This window comes from Ictidomys tridecemlineatus, chromosome 5 (genome assembly GCF_052094955.1).
Source record: "Ictidomys tridecemlineatus isolate mIctTri1 chromosome 5, mIctTri1.hap1, whole genome shotgun sequence".
NCBI lineage: Eukaryota > Metazoa > Chordata > Mammalia > Rodentia > Sciuridae > Ictidomys > Ictidomys tridecemlineatus.
This window is the reverse complement of record NC_135481.1, coordinates 200204185-200221020: the sequence shown is the minus strand read 5'-3', so window position 1 is coordinate 200221020 and position 16836 is coordinate 200204185. Positions and strand designations below refer to the sequence as shown.

General features: G+C 60.1%; 1 protein-coding gene and 1 long non-coding RNA gene across 12 annotated transcripts; one reads left to right on the top strand and one right to left on the bottom strand.

Moving 5' to 3' along the window:
* Positions 1–91: 91 nt before the first annotated feature.
* Uckl1 (uridine-cytidine kinase 1 like 1) lies at positions 92–11956 on the top strand. 11 transcript variants are annotated; one of them, XM_021726434.3, is made up of 15 exons: positions 92–257; positions 6320–6507; positions 6591–6697; positions 6834–7004; positions 7079–7150; positions 7715–7904; positions 8007–8068; positions 9784–9803; positions 10588–10686; positions 10776–10869; positions 10947–11009; positions 11083–11205; positions 11316–11423; positions 11495–11651; positions 11736–11956. In XM_021726434.3, exons 1-15 carry the CDS (start codon positions 142–144, stop codon positions 11813–11815), a joined length of 1650 nt encoding a protein of 549 aa, XP_021582109.1. In that variant the 5' UTR covers positions 92–141; the 3' UTR covers positions 11816–11956. The 11 variants fall into 11 exon arrangements, 10 of the variants coding, with proteins under 10 accessions (XP_021582109.1, XP_040131080.1, XP_013214079.1 ...); XM_040275146.2 differs by lacking the exon at positions 9784–9803 and adding an exon at positions 8689–8705 and having other exon boundaries at positions 93–257; XM_013358625.4 differs by having other exon boundaries at positions 93–257; positions 6317–6507.
* LOC120886456 (uncharacterized) lies at positions 11924–15700 on the bottom strand. Its single transcript, XR_013439933.1, has 2 exons — positions 15180–15700; positions 11924–14988 (listed from the first exon to the last, which is right to left on the bottom strand). It is a non-coding gene; the product is annotated as an uncharacterized LOC120886456 (long non-coding RNA).
* Positions 15701–16836: the final 1136 nt, after the last annotated feature.

Here is a 16836-nt window from a genome sequence, read left to right as displayed (position 1 = left end):
TTTGTGTGGCTGAGTTTGTGCCGAGACGCGGTCCTCTCCCGTGCGCGCGCGCCCGGAGACGCGCGGCCTTGTGGGGCTCGTGGTCCGCCCTCACTGGCTCCGGGGCGCGCGCTGCCGGCCACAGCCAAGTCTCCGGGCGCCATGGCTGCGCCACCCGCCTCCGCGGACGCCGCCCCCTCGCCCCCGCCGCCTCCTGCGGCCCCGGACGCGCCCGGAGCCTCCGCGGGAGGACAGAGCGAGACCGCGTGCGAGGACCGGTAGGCGCAGGGCCGGGCGGGGGCCGCGCGCCGGCGGAAGGGCAACGGCACGCTGCAGCCCCCGCGTCGTCGTGGAGGCCCCGGGCCCAGCCCACCTCGGGCTCAGGTCCGCTGAGTGGGCGCGTGGACCTCCGCCCGATGCGGGCGGCCTCCGGGGGCTGTCCCCATGCCCTCCACGCCCTCGACGGCCTGTCGGCACCTCCTTCCCTGGAGGAGCGGCCGGGTGGTCGGCTGGCGGCCTCAGGGGCAGGAGCGGACGGAGGACAGGAGGGACGCGGGAGATGGGACTTGGTTTGCACCCCGCGAGGCCTAGGTTCGCGGCGCTCCGGGGCCGTGTGCCCGCGCGACCTTCCGAGTTAGTCACGTTCGGGTTTGGGCTCCGGCCGGCCCTGCAGCCCAGTGGCCCTCGGACTGATTCTGAGGGTGAGGTGCGGTGGTGCATTCCGACCGCTGGGCATGTGTGCGGCCTTCGAGGGGTCCGGGAGCATTAAAGAGGGCGGTGGGCTGCGGGTGAGCCCGTCAGCATCCGGCTGATCGCCCCCGCAGCGCCTCGGGGTCGTGGCCGCCAGGGGGCGGTGGTCGCGCGCGACTGCGCGCCTTGCCTCTTCCGGGTCTGATCGCGTCCCTTGGAGTCCCAGAAGGCTTTCCGGGTGTGGGCGAGTAGGAGCGTGGAGTACCTGGAGCCAGAGCAGAGCCCTTTCAGAGCGGCCGGTCGTAGGCCCACACCATCCCAGCGGGCAGTGACCGGGAGCTTGCTTGGCTTCGGTCCATCAGGACTTGAATCTGTGACGCTCACTGATTCAGAGGGTCACTGGATAACCAGGAGCAGAAAGGCCATGCATAGCCAGATAGGCTCCAAGACCACACAGACTGTTCTGGGCACCAGGCCCTCGTGATGTCTCAACCCAGACTTGTCCTAGTGCGGGTCACTGGCACAGGGCCACAGCAGTAGGGGTCTCAGGCTGACCTGTGCATTTCCTGTCCAGCCAGGGACTTTTCCTTCTGCTCTCTGGTACGTTTCCCCACGGTCCCTGCACTGGTCTCTATGTCTATTTAACCTCTCCTCTCTGTCTTCAGTGCCTGCTGTCCGTGCTGGTGCAGGGACTGTCCTTAGGGGCTACCTGAGCATGAATACCAGCTGGTTGTGGGCAGTGGAGGGATGCTGATTGCATCTGCTTAGAACAGCAAGAAAGCAGGGTCTGCTGGAAAGGGTTTCAGGGTAGGAGATGTAAGCCTCGGTCCTCCCACCCACCCCAGACCCTGAGGGGTGGTCCTCCTGACTGCTTCCAGCTGCCCCTCGTTCCTGCTGTGTACTGGGGAATGAACTGTATCACCAGACCTTCTTATTTTTTTGAGACAGATTCTCACTCAAATGCCCACACTGTCCCAGGAGAAACTTGTGATCCATCCTCTGCCTCAGCCTCCTGAATAGCTGGGATTACAGGCATTAGCCCACCACTCCGGCTTTGGATGTTGGCTGGGATGCTCAGTATGGTGCAGTCTTGCTCTCTAGTCTCTGCACATGTCTGTTTATTTCCATGTGCCGTCACTTGTGTGGTCATTATTGTGGATGAGGCACCTGCTTTGGTCTCAGGAATCTCAGAGCATAACTGCTGCCATCCTGGAGATCACTGAGGCCTGCCCCTTCCTGGTGGGGGTGAAGGGGTCTAAGCCATGCCCCCCTATGCCGTGACCCAAAGTGGACCCTCTCCCAGAGTGATGAGGGGTGCTCTGAGGTGACTGGACACCCTTCAGCACCTCCTGATACTGGAAACAGGAGGAAACTGGGCAGAAAGGTACTTGGCCAACTGGGCTCCAAATGTGGCTACTGATCAACAGCATTAGTGCCCCTGTTGGTGGTGCTGGGAATGGGTGTTCTCTAGTCCATTCTAGCCCTGGGGAGACAGTTTGGGAGTGGGGTTCCAGCACCCTAAGCTGGAGCAAAGGCAGAGGCTGCTGGGGAGTTGGTGAGCCAGAGTGAAGGCTGCCTATTGTGTCAATAGCAGCACATCTAGACTCTGGCCTCCCTTTCCTAGGTCAACAGTACCGGCTTCCCATGAGTTTGTCGCCTGGCTTCTTACCCAGCCCATGGGTCTTGCTCAGCTAGGGCACCCAGGAACATCCAGGCTGACCAGCCTGGGTCCCCTCTGTTGCTTAGACACCCAAGCAAGATAATGATCCCCAGGAGTCCCACTCTGCATGGCCCAAGACAGCTGAGGCTCCCTGAGCGAGGCCTGGTGCAGACAGCCTGCCACCTGGGAGTATCATGAGAAGGGGCAAGCTCTGAGGACACACCAGACGCTGTTCCTTCTCCAGTTGCCTCTGGAGGGGTGGGTTATCTGGGTGGCCAGGAGGGATTGGCACATATAACCACCCACCGGGAGAGCTGGGCAGCCAGAACCTCTCTGAACAGACTCCTTGAGCCACTAAGAGATTTCTACTGTCCATGCTTGCTGAGGGTGGGGCCAGGCCTGCCTCTTCTCTTGCTGTTGTGGACAGGAGGTGGCTATGTCCCCTGATGAGCCTTGAGTGGCCCAGGGACTTTCTGGGACCTCTGTGAGGTGGGGGGGCGGGGCTGTTATTCTTAGATCCGGATAAAGGGTAGGGTTTCATATCTGTTTATGCTCACAGGAGGTACCTTGGGGCCAAGGGTCGGGTGCCCAGCTCAGCACTGACATTGAGGTCAGCTGGCCAGGAGGGGTCTCAAATTTCCCTGTCCTGCTGTGTGTGGGGGTGGGACCAGGGTACTGGAGCACAGTGATTCTCAGCAAGCCTCGGCTGGTGAGTGGGCTAGCTTGTGCTCAGAAGGGCAGCTCACACCCACAGCTGGCCTGGATCTTGCAGGCCACACTAGGCAAAGCTGTGCTATTAATATCTGGCACTCAATCCCTAGCTGGGTGATCCTCTTATGACTGTGGCCTTGGCCTCAGAGGCCAGTGGCAAGTGTGTTCCCTCAGCATAGAGGGGCTCCTGGGGCCCCCAGTGCTGTGCACCTCCCCCTGCATACAGCAGCTCCACTGCCAGCCAGGGGCCCAGCCCCACCCAGGTCTTTACCTGCTGTGCTGCTCACAAGAGTGGTTCCACTCACAGAGGGCCAGTGCAGGCGGCCAGAAGACCAGTGCTGTTCTGGGCACCACTGTGGTGCTGAGGAGGTGATGCCTCCCTAATGCCAGCGCCTAAGCCATACACACACCAGGAGCACACCCTCTGGGACCTGGTCGGCCATGAGCAGTCCCCCAGCTTACCCTGGCATCAGGATCTCAGGGTGCTGGGCAGAAGGCAGGTGAGTTGCAGAGGAATCCCTGCTGGTGAGGAGTACCCAGCTTCACGGTGGTGCTGATCACTCCAGACTCCTGTGCAGTGCATCTCTGAGTAGCGGGCAGCGGGCAGGCTGGCAGGCACTCTGGGGAGCTGGGCCAGGCTCAGGCCACAGGGAGTTTCACTTGGGGCTGTGGGTTGTGTGTGTCTCCTCTGGGTCGTGACTCAGTCCTTTGGATTGAGAATAATTTTCCTCGTTGTGGCCAGAAGTACCCTTATCCATCTTTGGATAGGAAATGAGGTGTTTTGTGCAAATTTCTCTTTTCAGGGTTACACGTTTTGAGAAATGGGTGAATTTTTGCTGCTGGCTCTGGGACAGAGATTAGCTCTGGGAGGGCCGAGGCTTGGTGCAGATAGCCTTGTGGCCTTTGTCGCCAGTGAGGCAAGGTGCATTTCTGGCAAAGTCCCCCCTGGCCTCCTTGCAACTAGGCACTCTGCCCAACAGAAGGGTCTGCAACAGGCTCAGCAGTGATAGCCTTGGAAAGGATTTGTGGTGGTGGTGGTGGTCACTTCAGTGGGGTGAGGAAGTCACTGATAGGAGGACCAAAAGGTCTCCAGGAAGGCCTGCATATTGAGATCCCACAGAGCCTCCAGCACTGGCTGCCTCTGCTCAGTGTCTATGGGAGTTGGTCCTGGCTTTGTGCATGGGCGTGCTCGCTGCTGGAATCCAGGGCATGGCTGTGGGGCAGCCCTGGGGGATTCCTGCAGGAGGCCCTACCTCTCACAAATTGCATTTTCTGTTAAAGAGTTTCAGTGGACGTTGAAGGCACAGGGCGATTCCTTTGGAGTGTGATGTGGGCAGCCCCAGGGGTGAGCTTCACAAACCTATTTGTTTACTGTTGGTGGATTAGTGTGCCCAGGTGAGCAAACTGCTGTCTGCCCTCTGTCCAGGAACCTTAGGATGTCACTACAAGTCCTGTCTCCCTTTAAGCCAAGAGCTCTTTGGCAAGCCTGACTGGGGGTGCAGACAGCAGCCCCAGGGCACATCATGTCCTAGGCTGTGCCCCCCACATGTGTCCCATAGCAATGCTGTGGGCACCTGCTCCCATGCCAGTGCATGGTAGAGCAGCACTGTCCCTAGGACCTCTCACCTAGTCACTGGGGTACCTGGCTGTGTTGTTTGTGCTAAGCCTCAGAGCTGCAGGAGCAAGGCTGAGCACCTCTGCCTGGCTAATTATTCCCTGGGCTCACTCCTGAGTTCTCCTAACAGTGGTGGTGTAGAAACAGGTGGCCCTGTCTGTCCCCAAGGACAAGCGCAGCGCTCTCCTTGTCAAACACAGATAGGAAGCTTTCTTGCTGCTAGAGCTGCCATAGGACCTGTTAGGGATTAGGCTTTGGCTCCTTTCTTCCGTGGCCTCCATGCCTGTGCATGCCAGTGCCCCTGCCCAGCTTGGGTCATTGCTGGTGCTCTGAGAGGTGGACTACCACTGAGGTGTGCCCTAGCCCTTTCTGTTTGGGGTCTCACTAAGTTGCGCAGGCCGTCCGGGACCTTACAATCCCCCTGCCTCGACCTCCGGGAACACTGGAATGACAGGCCTGTGCCACTGTGCCCTGCTCATAGTTTGGATTTTGATAGCATGGCACATGTGCTTATAAAACATTCAAGAAGAACAGGCAGAAGTCCCTGTTCCAGATTTTGGTACCCAGATGGATCCTGGTTGAAATTGGCATGTCTGACATGTAAGCCTTTTGCTCACAGGCTCCTCACGGGGGTGGGCTGTGACATGCTAGGCCAAGCCACTAACCCCTCTTGGACAGCCTGAGAGATGGTGCTAGGGCCACTCTGACCACTTGGTCTCCCCATTCAGGCAGTGGCCAGGAGGGCCTTCACAGCCTGTGTCTTGTCCCCCATGCCCAGCATCTTCACACCAGGCTCTGCTTCTCAGGACAAACTGAGCAGTGTCACCGGCCATGCATTCACAGGGAGCCTCCACAGAAGAGGTCTCAGGGTTGAGGCCACAGCCAGAAACAGCACCCCTTTTGGGATACAGGCCAATGGTGCAGGTGGCAGGGATCTGAGAGCTGGCCTGGCATGCGTGATGTGGCACGGACACAAGCACAGGTCTGAGCCTTTTTCGGGTTAGATTTCCACCTGGTAGTCTCTGTGGGCCTCCTGTTTTACACACATGGCTCATGGGGTAAGCCCACGTAGGTGGCCTTTGCTGAATTCTGGAAGTTTCTGTCTTAAGGACCTAGGAGGGATCACAGAACAAGTTAGTTCCCTAGGCCTCCTAGCTGGGATCTCCCCTCTCGTTGTCCATCCTGCACTCTGACAGTCAGAGAGGCCAGGCCAGGATGCCACTCTGCCCAGAGCCCTGTGTCTGTCCTTACCTCTGCCCAGGCTTTACCCTCCTCTGCAAGGAGACAGTGACTGGGCTGCCCAGAGAGAGCACTGGGCTGGGGAGGGGGACATGGTCCTCAGGGGGTTCTTGCTTGTCCACAAGTGCCTACCTTGAATCACCTGAGGAAGGGCCCTGCCTGGCCCAGTCCACACAGGGGAGGAGCACAGCCTGAGATGGGGACTCTCCTCTCTCCTCATCACTGCAACGTCCCTCTGTTCTTGTTGTGTGAACCAAGGTCCCATGCCCCTAAGAGCTCTGTGGCCCACTGTAGGTGGCTTCTTGGACAGTACCCAGTCCAGGCTTGACCTGGGTTGCACCTACAGGAGCCCCCTTGGGTGTGACCAGGCACCAAGGAGACCAGCAGCCCCAGGTCAAGGCTAAACCACATTGTCTTTATAGCAGCAATGCAGGGTCCCTGGACAGGCTCCTCCCCGCCGTGGGCACCGGGCGCTCACCCCGGAAGCGCACCACCAGCCAGTGCAAGTCGGAGCCACCCCTGCTGCGCACCAGCAAGCGCACCATCTACACGGCAGGGCGGCCACCCTGGTACAATGAGCATGGCACCCAGTCCAAGGAGGCCTTTGCCATCGGTAAGGGTGGTGTGGGAAGCCCCTCAGGACCACCTGTGGGGTCAGCCAGATGTCCTGAGCACAGCTCTCCGCTCCCCTGGCAGGCCTGGGAGGTGGCAGTGCCTCAGGGAAGACCACCGTGGCCAGGATGATCATTGAGGCTCTAGATGTGCCCTGGGTGGTCTTGCTGTCCATGGACTCCTTCTACAAGGTGAGGCCCTGCTCAGCTCCTGGAATGCCCTTCTCCCTCTACCCCCTCCCCTGCCAATGCAGGCCTTTGGTCCCTGGGCCCCAGCATGCTGTCCCCTGGGGCTGTGGGCAGGGGTCGTCTGTGGCCTCCTTGACAGGTGCTGACCCAGCAGCAGCAGGAGCAGGCCGCCCACAACGACTTCAACTTTGACCACCCCGACGCCTTCGACTTTGACCTCATCATCTCCACCCTCAAGAAGCTGAAGCAGGGCCGGAGCGTCCAAGTGCCCATCTATGACTTCACCACCCACAGCCGGAAGAAGGACTGGGTAGGTTGGGGCTCAGGACTGCAGGTGGGCTGCGGAGGCAGAAGCTGGCTTGAAACTCCCTGGTTCCTTTGCAGAAAACACTCTATGGTGCAAATGTCATCATCTTCGAGGGTATCATGGCCTTCGCTGACAAGACGCTGCTGGAGGTGAGGCTTCCCTGTGCCGCAGATGCCTCCAACAGCAAAGCCCTGCCCTGTCCCCAGGTCTCCCCTGCTGAAAGGAGAGGCTTGGGTGCCCCAGCACAGTACAGTTTGCTCTCTCCCACTGGTTAGCATGGGTGTGGCTGCTGGGGACATGCTCCCTCCCCACCTGCCAACCCTCAGCTGTGCATTGGCTTCCTCCTTCCTTGCTGGAGGTGAGGACCTCAGGCAGTCAGTCTGAGGGACTTTGCTGCAGGCCCAGAGGACCCCACTGTTGCTCCCACCGACCCCTAGCCCTCACACAGCTCCTTCAGGGCCCACACCCAGAACCCATCAGGCCCTCATCCCCCCATCATGTAGATGTCATACTGCCCAGCCCAGCTCCTGCCCACTTTCACACACTCCCTGAGCACACGCTCCTGCCACACTCCTCGCCAGGCTCAGGAGATGCCTCTGGGGGCTGGCCCTGGACCTGACCCACATACTAGGAGGCCTTGTGCAGGAGCTGCTCCGTGGGGCCATGTGACCCTGCTGATCACAGACCTCAGTCAGCTTGCCATCCCTGTTCAGCTCCTGGACATGAGAATCTTTGTGGACACGGACTCCGACATCCGCTTAGTGCGGCGGCTGCGCCGGGACATCAGTGAACGAGGCCGGGACATCGAGGGTGTCATCAAGCAGTACCACAAGTTTGTCAAGCCTGCCTTTGACCAATACATCCAGCCCACCATGCGCCTGGCGGACATTGTGGTGCCCAGAGGTGAGCCTGCCAGGATGCTGGCACATGCATGGTGGTGCCCAGAGGTGGGCCTGCCAGGACACTGGCACGTGAGCCTGCCTGAGCCGCCCTCCTTTGCCGCAGGGAGTGGGAACGCGGTGGCCATTGACCTGATTGTGCAGCATGTGCACAGTCAGCTGGAGGAGGTGAGTCTCAGGTAGTGTCCCTGCTTCTGCTTGCCCACCCTCTCATGTCCACTTGAGTGTCCCCAGCTTGCTTCATCTGCCTGTTCACACAGCCCCAGCCCCAGCCCTTTGTTCTGGGAGTGGGCACAGGAACTCAGGGCCCAGCTGCCACATGCTCCCAGCCGGACGTGGCATGGAAGGGCTCCTGTCCCTCCCAACCCTGCAGGATGGCAAAGGAGACCCACTGTCTTGCTGGCCTAAGGCCACAGGGTTTCAGCACTGAGTCCCATGTCTGGCCAGTAGCTCTTCTCCTTCATGGTAGCTTACCCTGGGAGTGATGTCCTCACCAGAAGTCCCTTGTTGGAGCATTCTATGGCTGGGTCCCACAGGCTGTCAGAAGCCTGTGGCCTGCGGGACGGAGCCCAGGGCTCCTGGCTTTAACTGCCCAGCCCGGAACCACAGGTCTCACCCAAGTGTTCCCAGGTTAGAAGCATTAGCAGCTCACCTCCAAAACCTGGCAGCTTCTGAGCAGTCGCCCCATGGGGCTGCAGCATGTCCTGTCCTGGGTGGGGTGGTCTGGCACCTGCCCTGGTCACTGACGCGTCACCGTTCCCTTGTGTCTCCTTGTGTTGCTGCCACAGCGTGAACTCAGCGTCAGGTAAGACCCCATAGCTGTCTGCACACATGGAGGCATTTCCAACATCCACAGGGCGCTCCAGGTCTGGGCTGTTACCAAGCCAGACCAGTGGGCAGAGGAGCGGATTAGCCCCAGCCCTGCTTCTGCTTCCCATTGCTGGCAGATAAGGACACTGAGACACAGAGAGGTTAAGTAACTTGCCCAAGATCACATAGCACCTATGCTGAACAGAAATTGTGGAGAATTCTCTGCAAGTGGGGTTGTCTGTGGGGTTCAGCCCCAGAGAGCACAGCTGTTCTCCTGACCTAGCCCTGCCAGGTCTCCAGGAATGTGGCCATGATGTGTTCCCAGCAGCCTGGGGTCTGGGTCTGCCTCCAGGGCTACTGTACCTCCTCTGCCCAATCTCATGGCCTAGGGGATTCTCGCTGGGGTGGTGTGAGGGCTCGGCCCTGCCCTCCCTGCCTCCCTGCCTGGGCCCTGCTCGGCCGTATAGCTGCCCTGCAGCACACCTGTGGTGGGCTAAGGCTGTGTCCCCCACCCTGTCTACCCCGTGGGCAGGCAGACACCAGCACCTGCCCCTGATGTCTCACCACGAGGGACCTGCCCTCCTCCCAGGCTTTCTTTGGAGGTGGGGAGCTGTGGCCCAGCCACCTCTGGGAGCCTCAGTCAGAGCGTTGGAAATGCCTCTGGGCCCACCCTGTGCCGCTTCCTTTCCCTGCATGAGTCTCCGCTTGGTCTCCAGACAGGTGCTGCAGGCCTTCCCTCAGGTCCCTCTAGGAGCCTTTATTCTGAGAAAAAAAAGTTTCCAGGTGTGGCCAGCTCCATTTTCCGCCCTCTGGTCTGCCAAAGAAGTGGGGGCCAGTGGCCTCAGTGTCTCCTCCTGTCCAGGAAGCGGCTGGTGGGCAGGGGAAGGGCCCTCCCACCCAGAGGGTGGGTGCTGCAGCCCTGCTGGGCCTCCTCTTCCCTCTGGCCAGCTGGTGGCCGTGCTGTACCGTCTGCAGAGATGCCACTGCCCTCCCAACTAAGAGCCTTCTCTCTTCTCTCCTCTGTGTACCGTCTCCTGCCTGTCCCTCCCTGAACACTCTTCACTGGCGAGCAGAGGGAGCTGCGCTGGGATATGTGAGCAGAGTGCTCGGTTGTGCTCGCTGTGTGCTGCCCCGCTGCCCGCTCGCCTGCCCGCAGGACCCCCACTGCACCCGCCCCAGCTGCCTCCTCCAGGCCCGCGCCCTGAGACCCCCATCCCTTCCTCCTCCCCAGACTCCTCCCTTCTATCCTGCCTTTGTCCCCCACACCCCACAGTGTCACCTTCCCCTGTCCGCCCACTCCTCCCTCCCACTTCCTGCCACCAGCACCCCTCCTCCTGTTCTACTGGCCCCACCTCTCCCAGTGCCCCTCTTGTACCCCGTCCTTCCCTCCCCCTTCTGCCTCTCTCATGCCCCCCCACCAGGCATGGCCTCAGTGGGGCAGGCAGCAGCACTGGGCAGCACTGGGCAACACTTGGGGATGGGCCTGGGCAGGGTTTGACCCCTCAGCCCGGTCACTACTCCAGGCAGAGGTCGGGAGCTGCCCGTTCTGGGGGCTGAGCCCTACCTGCAGGTGAGCCCCATCCCACCGGCCCTTCTGTTCCCTCCAAGCCCAGGAGGGCGCCTCACATGGGGCCCTGCGCTTCCTCTGCAGACCAGACGCTGCGTCTCTGCTCCCTCTCCAGGAGCAGCACCTCCTGTGGAGTTGGGGTGGGAGGTCCCCCAGACAGCCATAGCCAGCGGCCTGCTCTTACCCTGCGCCCGCCCGCTGTCCCCTCTGCTTTACCCCCATGGTGACGCACAGCCGTCCTGTGGGGAGAGGGTGCTCTAGAATGAGAGGCCTTCAGTCTTGAGTGTCCCCAATCTGTTTGTGTCCCCAGGGCGGCCCTGGCCTCAGCGCACCAGAGCCACCCACTTCCCCAAACGCTGAGCGTCCTCAAGAGCACCCCGCAAGTGCGCGGTATGCACACCATCATCAGGTGAGGGCCAGCTGGAGGGGCAGGGAGGGATTAGAGGTGGGGTGGGACCCCCCTAAGCCTCCCCTAAGCACACCCACCCCACCCGACAGGGACAGGGAGACTAGTCGGGACGAGTTCATCTTCTACTCCAAGAGACTGATGCGGCTGCTCATCGAGCATGCGCTTTCCTTCTTGCCCTTCCAGGTAGGCAGGGATGGAGTTGGGGGCGAGGGGGTGGGGCCTCTGTGAGGGCCACGTCCAGACACACCCCTTCTGCACAGGACTGTGTGGTGCAGACCCCACAGGGGCAGGACTACGCAGGCAAGTGCTATGCTGGAAAGCAGGTATGTGCACCCTGGGAGGGCGGTACCTGGGCTGGGCTGGGTGTCCCATTGGCTCAGCCCTCCCTTCCCCTAGATCACTGGAGTATCCATCCTGCGTGCTGGGGAGACCATGGAGCCCGCTCTGCGCGCTGTGTGCAAAGACGTGCGCATCGGCACCATCCTCATCCAGACCAACCAGCTCACGGGGGAGCCCGAGGTGCAGGACTGGGGGGGCATGGGAGTTACAGGATGGCCAGCCCAGGGAAAGGCCACATGGCACCCCAGAGCCTGGTGGGCAGGCACCGCTGACCTCATGGCCTCCCATAGCTCCACTATCTTCGGCTGCCCAAGGACATCAGTGACGACCACGTGATCCTGATGGACTGTACGGTGTCTACTGGCGCAGCGGCCATGATGGCCATCCGTGTCCTCCTGGTACGTGGGTCCTGAATGGGCTGCAGGCAGGCCCTGTGCAGTTGGTGTTTACCTGGCCCTTGGCTTGGCAGGACCACGATGTGCCCGAGGACAAGATCTTCTTGCTGTCACTGCTGATGGCAGAGATGGGTGTCCACTCCGTGGCCTATGCTTTCCCACGAGTGAGAATCATCACCACAGCTGTGGACAAGCGGGTCAATGACCTTTTCCGCATCATCCCAGGCATAGGTGAGCCGCCAGCCTGTTCAGTGGTGTGTGTGAGCAAGGCTGGTCTCCCCAGGAGGCTCCATACTGGGCTGCTTCTTTCTCCAGGGAACTTTGGGGATCGCTACTTTGGGACAGACGCAGTCCCTGATGGCAGCGACGAGGAAGAGGTGGCTTCCACCGGTTAGCTGCCCGGGCTGACCCACCCTGTCCCCACCCAACCTCCTCCTGCCTCCTGGTGTGGGTAGGAGGAGGTTAATTTAATTTCAAAAAATGATACCAATAAAAACCATCTACACATTTTGTAAAATAAAGCTTTAGAAAATGAAGGTGTGACTGGTTAGCTGGGGTACAGGGGAGGTGTCCTGGCTGGGACCTGGGCTTGGGCAGTCTCTCTCAGGGCTGTAGGTGTTGCCCATCCCAGCACCCAAGTTATAAAGCCACCACCGATAAGTCCAGGCCCCTGGCTTCTCCAGAGCAGGACGAGGCCTGCTCCCAGCCTTGCACCCAGCCTCCCTTGTAGTTGGGGCTCATTTCCTGAAGGAGAAGAGGGCAGCACTGGGACTGCAGCTTCTGGCCGTGCTAGATAGGGCCCCTAGAGCCACAGCTTAGTGGCTACCTGGCCTGGACCCAGGGAGAGGACAGGGCCGCCTAGGGCTCTGTGTGTCACAGGACGCAGCCTCTGTGACCACTTCCCCCCAGCCATGTTTGAACCATCAAGGGGCCCAGCGGAAGTCAGTGTGTGGGCGTCTGTGGGAAGGACTACACTGGAAGAAGCCCGGCTGCAAGCAGATGGCCAAGGCCCAGTGGGCCAGCCATGCTGTTCGGGACCGGATACATGTCCACCCTGTCTTTGCTGCTCCTAGACTAGAGAGTGAGGGTCAGCTCACTGGTCACTTCCAGACATCCTCTCTATGCCTGTCCTGCCTGGGCCAGGGGACAGAGTCATGTACATGGACACCCAGTGCATGTGTGGCTGTGATCTGAGCGGCAGGTGGGCTGGGACCGTGAGACACGCACCCCCAAGCTCCTCAGTCCCTGAAGATCTGGCTCCTGCCTCTTTCCTGTCTCTCTGGTCTGTTGCCCCCCCACCCCCAAAGGCCATGTCATGGAAAAGCTTGTCTTGGGGCGGGGACAGGAAGTTGCTGGGCGGAGGCCAGGCCCACAGTAGCGGGCAGATAAAGGCTGGTGGCTTGTCCAAGGGGTAGCCAGGCACTGGGGACAGAGGACCAAATCAAGGCCCAGAGGTCAGCGAGAGGGCCTTCTCTACACCCTGGTGAGTGCTTTGTCCCATGTGTCCAGGGCCCCATTCACGGGCTCCTTCATTCTGAGACTCTGGGCTGGGAGCCTGCCGCACCCCACGTGCCCCAGGAGCCCAGAGGCTGGAGGCACCATTCCTCCCAGCCAGATCTTCCCAGATGAGGAGATGGGCAGGGGCCAGGTCTCTCCTGAGGGTACCTCCCCCCAAGTCCAGTCAGGCCACTTGGTTCTCAGATCACAGCCATAGCTGTGCCTGCAGGTGCCAACACTAGAGGTACTTAGATGGCAGCACGCACCACAGATGGACAACTTGCAGTGTGCGAGATGAAACTTCAGGCTGAAAGAACAGGCCCAGCTGCCCACAGTCTAGTAAGGCCATCCTCAAAGCAAAGGCAGTTGTGTCTCCGTTTAGTGGGGGGCCCAGGAAAATATCCTGGAGGCAGGAGCCTGAACCCCAAGGCCCTGCCTGGCTCTTCCCACCCACAAGAAGACTGGTGCTGCTGGAAGATCCAGGCTCTGGTCTCTCCTTTTGGGGGGAGTTGGTGTCTCCTGAGGTTAGGCCACAGATTGGGGAGATCTTGAACCTATTCCAAGCAGGGCCCCAGGGGGTGTTGGAAGTGGACCACCCTCCAAATGGCCCAAGGTCTTCGGGATGCCAGTGAGGGAGAAGCACTTCTTCTGACCCCTGAGAGCCTTAAGGGCCCTCTAAAGAGGGCCAAGATCCAGCTTCGAGTTCCAATTCCTTTAGGAGGACAAGCACCACAGAGCTGCTGTGGGCACAGGGACTCCGGCTGAACTCTGCAGGCAGCCCCCAGGGGTTTGATTTGAGGCTGGGAGCCACATGGGCCTGATCCTACCCTTCAGGCCCAGTGCAGACTGTGAGGGGTGAGTGGCATGCACCCTGGAGGAAGGGGAAATCAAGAGCAAGAGTCCTGCCAGGCATGGTGAGGCATGGCAGCATACAGCTGTAACCCAGTGACTCTGGAGGCTGAGGCAGGAGGATGGCAAGTTCAGGTCCAGCTTGAGCAACTTAGAATGACTCTATCTCAAAATAAAAAGTAAAATGGGCTGGGGGTGTAGCTCAGTAGTAAAACACCTTTGAGTTTAATCCGCAGTACCAAAAACATTTTTTAAAAAATTAATAAAAAAAAAAAACAGCAATAGTCTGCTAGGCCTAAAGCAGCTTCAGAACCTAGTGGAGTGCAGGAGGACCCTGTATGCAGACCAGAGGTTCCTGTGGAGTACTCAGGATGAGGGTCTCAGAGGAGAAGCTCGCTTGTCCTGGTTCTGCCTGCTGCCCTGGGCAATGCCTCCAGGACTGTCCAACCTGAGAATGGTGAGTGTCTAGGGTCAATCTCAGGTTCGTCAGCCCGTGAGGTGCTGCCCCTTCCCAGCAGCGGCTGACTATCACAGGGTGATGATGGGTACGAGACACAGGTAAGCGAGAAATGAAAGATGGAGACCAGGCAGAGATACAGGAGACTTTGTCACAGCTGACAAATAAAGACCATCTCTCTATAGGAGAGAGGCAAAACAGGCTTGAGCTCTGGGACTTTCATGGGGAGGCTCAGGAATCAGAGCCAGTGGGGTCTTAATGCGGTGGGGGGGGCAGGCGTGAAAATGGTTGGGTTGGTATGAGGGAGTGGTGAGGGTTTCTCAGAAACGCCCTTAGGCGGAAAACGAAATTTAAAATGGTCATCCAGATGCTAAGCAAGGGCCTTTTAGGTACGCTGGCTGGGTGGGATGGGAAGCCTGGGGCACCTGAGGCCCAGTCCCCAAAGAAGGCACACGTGGCTGTCACATTGACAGGAAGAGTCAAGCATGCGTGAGCAGCAGACGGAGGGCTGGGCTTGGCTGCGCTAGGGGAGGATGGTGCCCTACACACACAGGGAACCAGCGTTGGGCCACCTGGAGTCAGGAAGGACTGGCAAAGAAGCCTGGAAAAGGGCATCTTGGGTGGAGCACCTGAGGGTTGAGGGGCGGCGGCAGGAAGCAGCTGAGAGGGCCCTGGAGGCCATGGTATTCTGAAGCTTCCTAAGGTCAGGCTGGAGGTTTTGGAGCGAGGGAAGCTGGTGTGGGGAGGCGGCGGCGGGACGGAGACCTATGGAGCAGATGGCTTTGGGTTAGCTGTGCCAGAGTTAGGAGAGGAACGGGCAGCTCGCATGTGGGTGCTGATATAGAGCGGGGTCCAGGGAGGGGCGGGTTGGCGAAGCAATGGTGACTACAGCGGTGACGTCCGCGGGGGCGACTGGTGGACCAAGCTCCCGGCTCGGGTACCTTGGCGCCTCTCACCTCTGGTCACCAACCGGCTTCCATCTGGGGGCCAAGGCCCGTGGGGGCTCGAGGGCGAGGCTGGCACCGACTCGGACCTTCGGTATTCCCGCAGCAGGGGACCCCGCCTACTGAGCGCGGGACTCGGACTCGCGTTTGTAGAAACCTGCGCCCTCCGGCTTGGAAGTTGGTGGTGCCCCGAGCCACCGCCCGAGCGCGCCTCCGCAGCCCACAGCTGTAACCGGGGGCCACCGCCCGAGCGCGCCGCCGGGCCCGATTGCACCTGGGGTGACCGCGGGACGGTTCTGGCGAATCTCCCCGCGCGCCCCTCTGGCCAGCCGGGCCGTCCGCGTCCTCCCAGGCCCTGCCCGGGATTCTGTCCGCGCCATCCCCGCGCAACTGGGTCCGGAGCGCGCGGCCCATCCGCGCACGGGCTGCGGAGGTGGAGCCCCGCCCGCCCCGCCCCCTCCCGCGGCCGGACTCGGCGCCAGCTCCTCACAGGTCCGGGCAGCCTAGGCGGGCACGCGAAGGGCACTGCGATGTCTTCCGAGGCCTTCCGCGCTGTCGCTGTGCTGCGGGTGTACCCAAGGCCTCGCCCAGCTCCATTCCCCCCCCCCTTATGGAAAATCCTAATCAAATTACTTAATTCTAGGTATGAGTGGAGGGTTCAGGGTGTTTCGTTACTGTTAGTATTCTTGCACCTTTTTCCCTCCAAAAGTTTTTAGTTGGCTTCAAATAAACTGTTTTTCAGTTCCAAGCCTTGCTCTGTGGCTGGGCGCCCGCCGGAGACAGCAGGAGGGGAGTTTGGCCAAGGCTGTACCCTGCAGAAGGGATGTGAGCCACAGGGAAATTCTACCTGCAGTTCTGAAAGGCAGACCTGTGGGCCACCTGGGCCAGGGCCACTTCTCTAGCCTAAGCACTAGGGTCCTTGGGCCTGAGTCTAAGATTGGTCCCAGCAGGTGCTCTGCTCCAGGCCCTTGTATACAGAACCACTCTCTAGGGACATATGCTCTTGGGCAGACTTGGCATTTCCAACAGCATCCCCAAACTGGACTCATTCCGGGGGTGGGGGACAGAGGCATAAGAGCTCAGGCTAGCCACTCCAGGCTGCAGGCCGCACTGTGTTCAAGAGGGCTTCCTGCTACTTCCCTGCCACCAGGGCAGTGGGATGAAATGTGTCTCACAGCACCCCAGGGACCTTGGCATTTGAGGGCTGGGTGAGAGGCCACAGGGAGGATGGGGACTACCACCAAAGATACTGGGGTGCAAGGCCGGGGCACCACCAGCTCAGACACTGCGTAGCAGGAACAGAGTCACTACAGCTCAGCCCTGGGAAATCCAAATGGCCAGGACAGAGGTGGGCAGAGATGGAGTGACCAGCTCAGCTTTTGTGGTCACTGCTCCAGGGAATAGGAGGGCTGGCCCTACTGTAGAGCTGAGCTACCCAGTTGCCCTCTGTTCTCCCCCAATTCCTTATGCTTAGGATTGGAATCAGGCAGGGCCATGCCAAGTCAGGAGCTGGTTCATGAGGGCACCCACATATGCTGCTCCAGACCCCTGCACCTGCTCATCCTAGAACTGAGGCCAGTCAAAATGGTCACTACCAGGCAGCAGGAATCTCCATCTGTGGAAGACAACAGGAAACGCAGGTAGGAGCCTGATGGTCAGACAGGTGGAT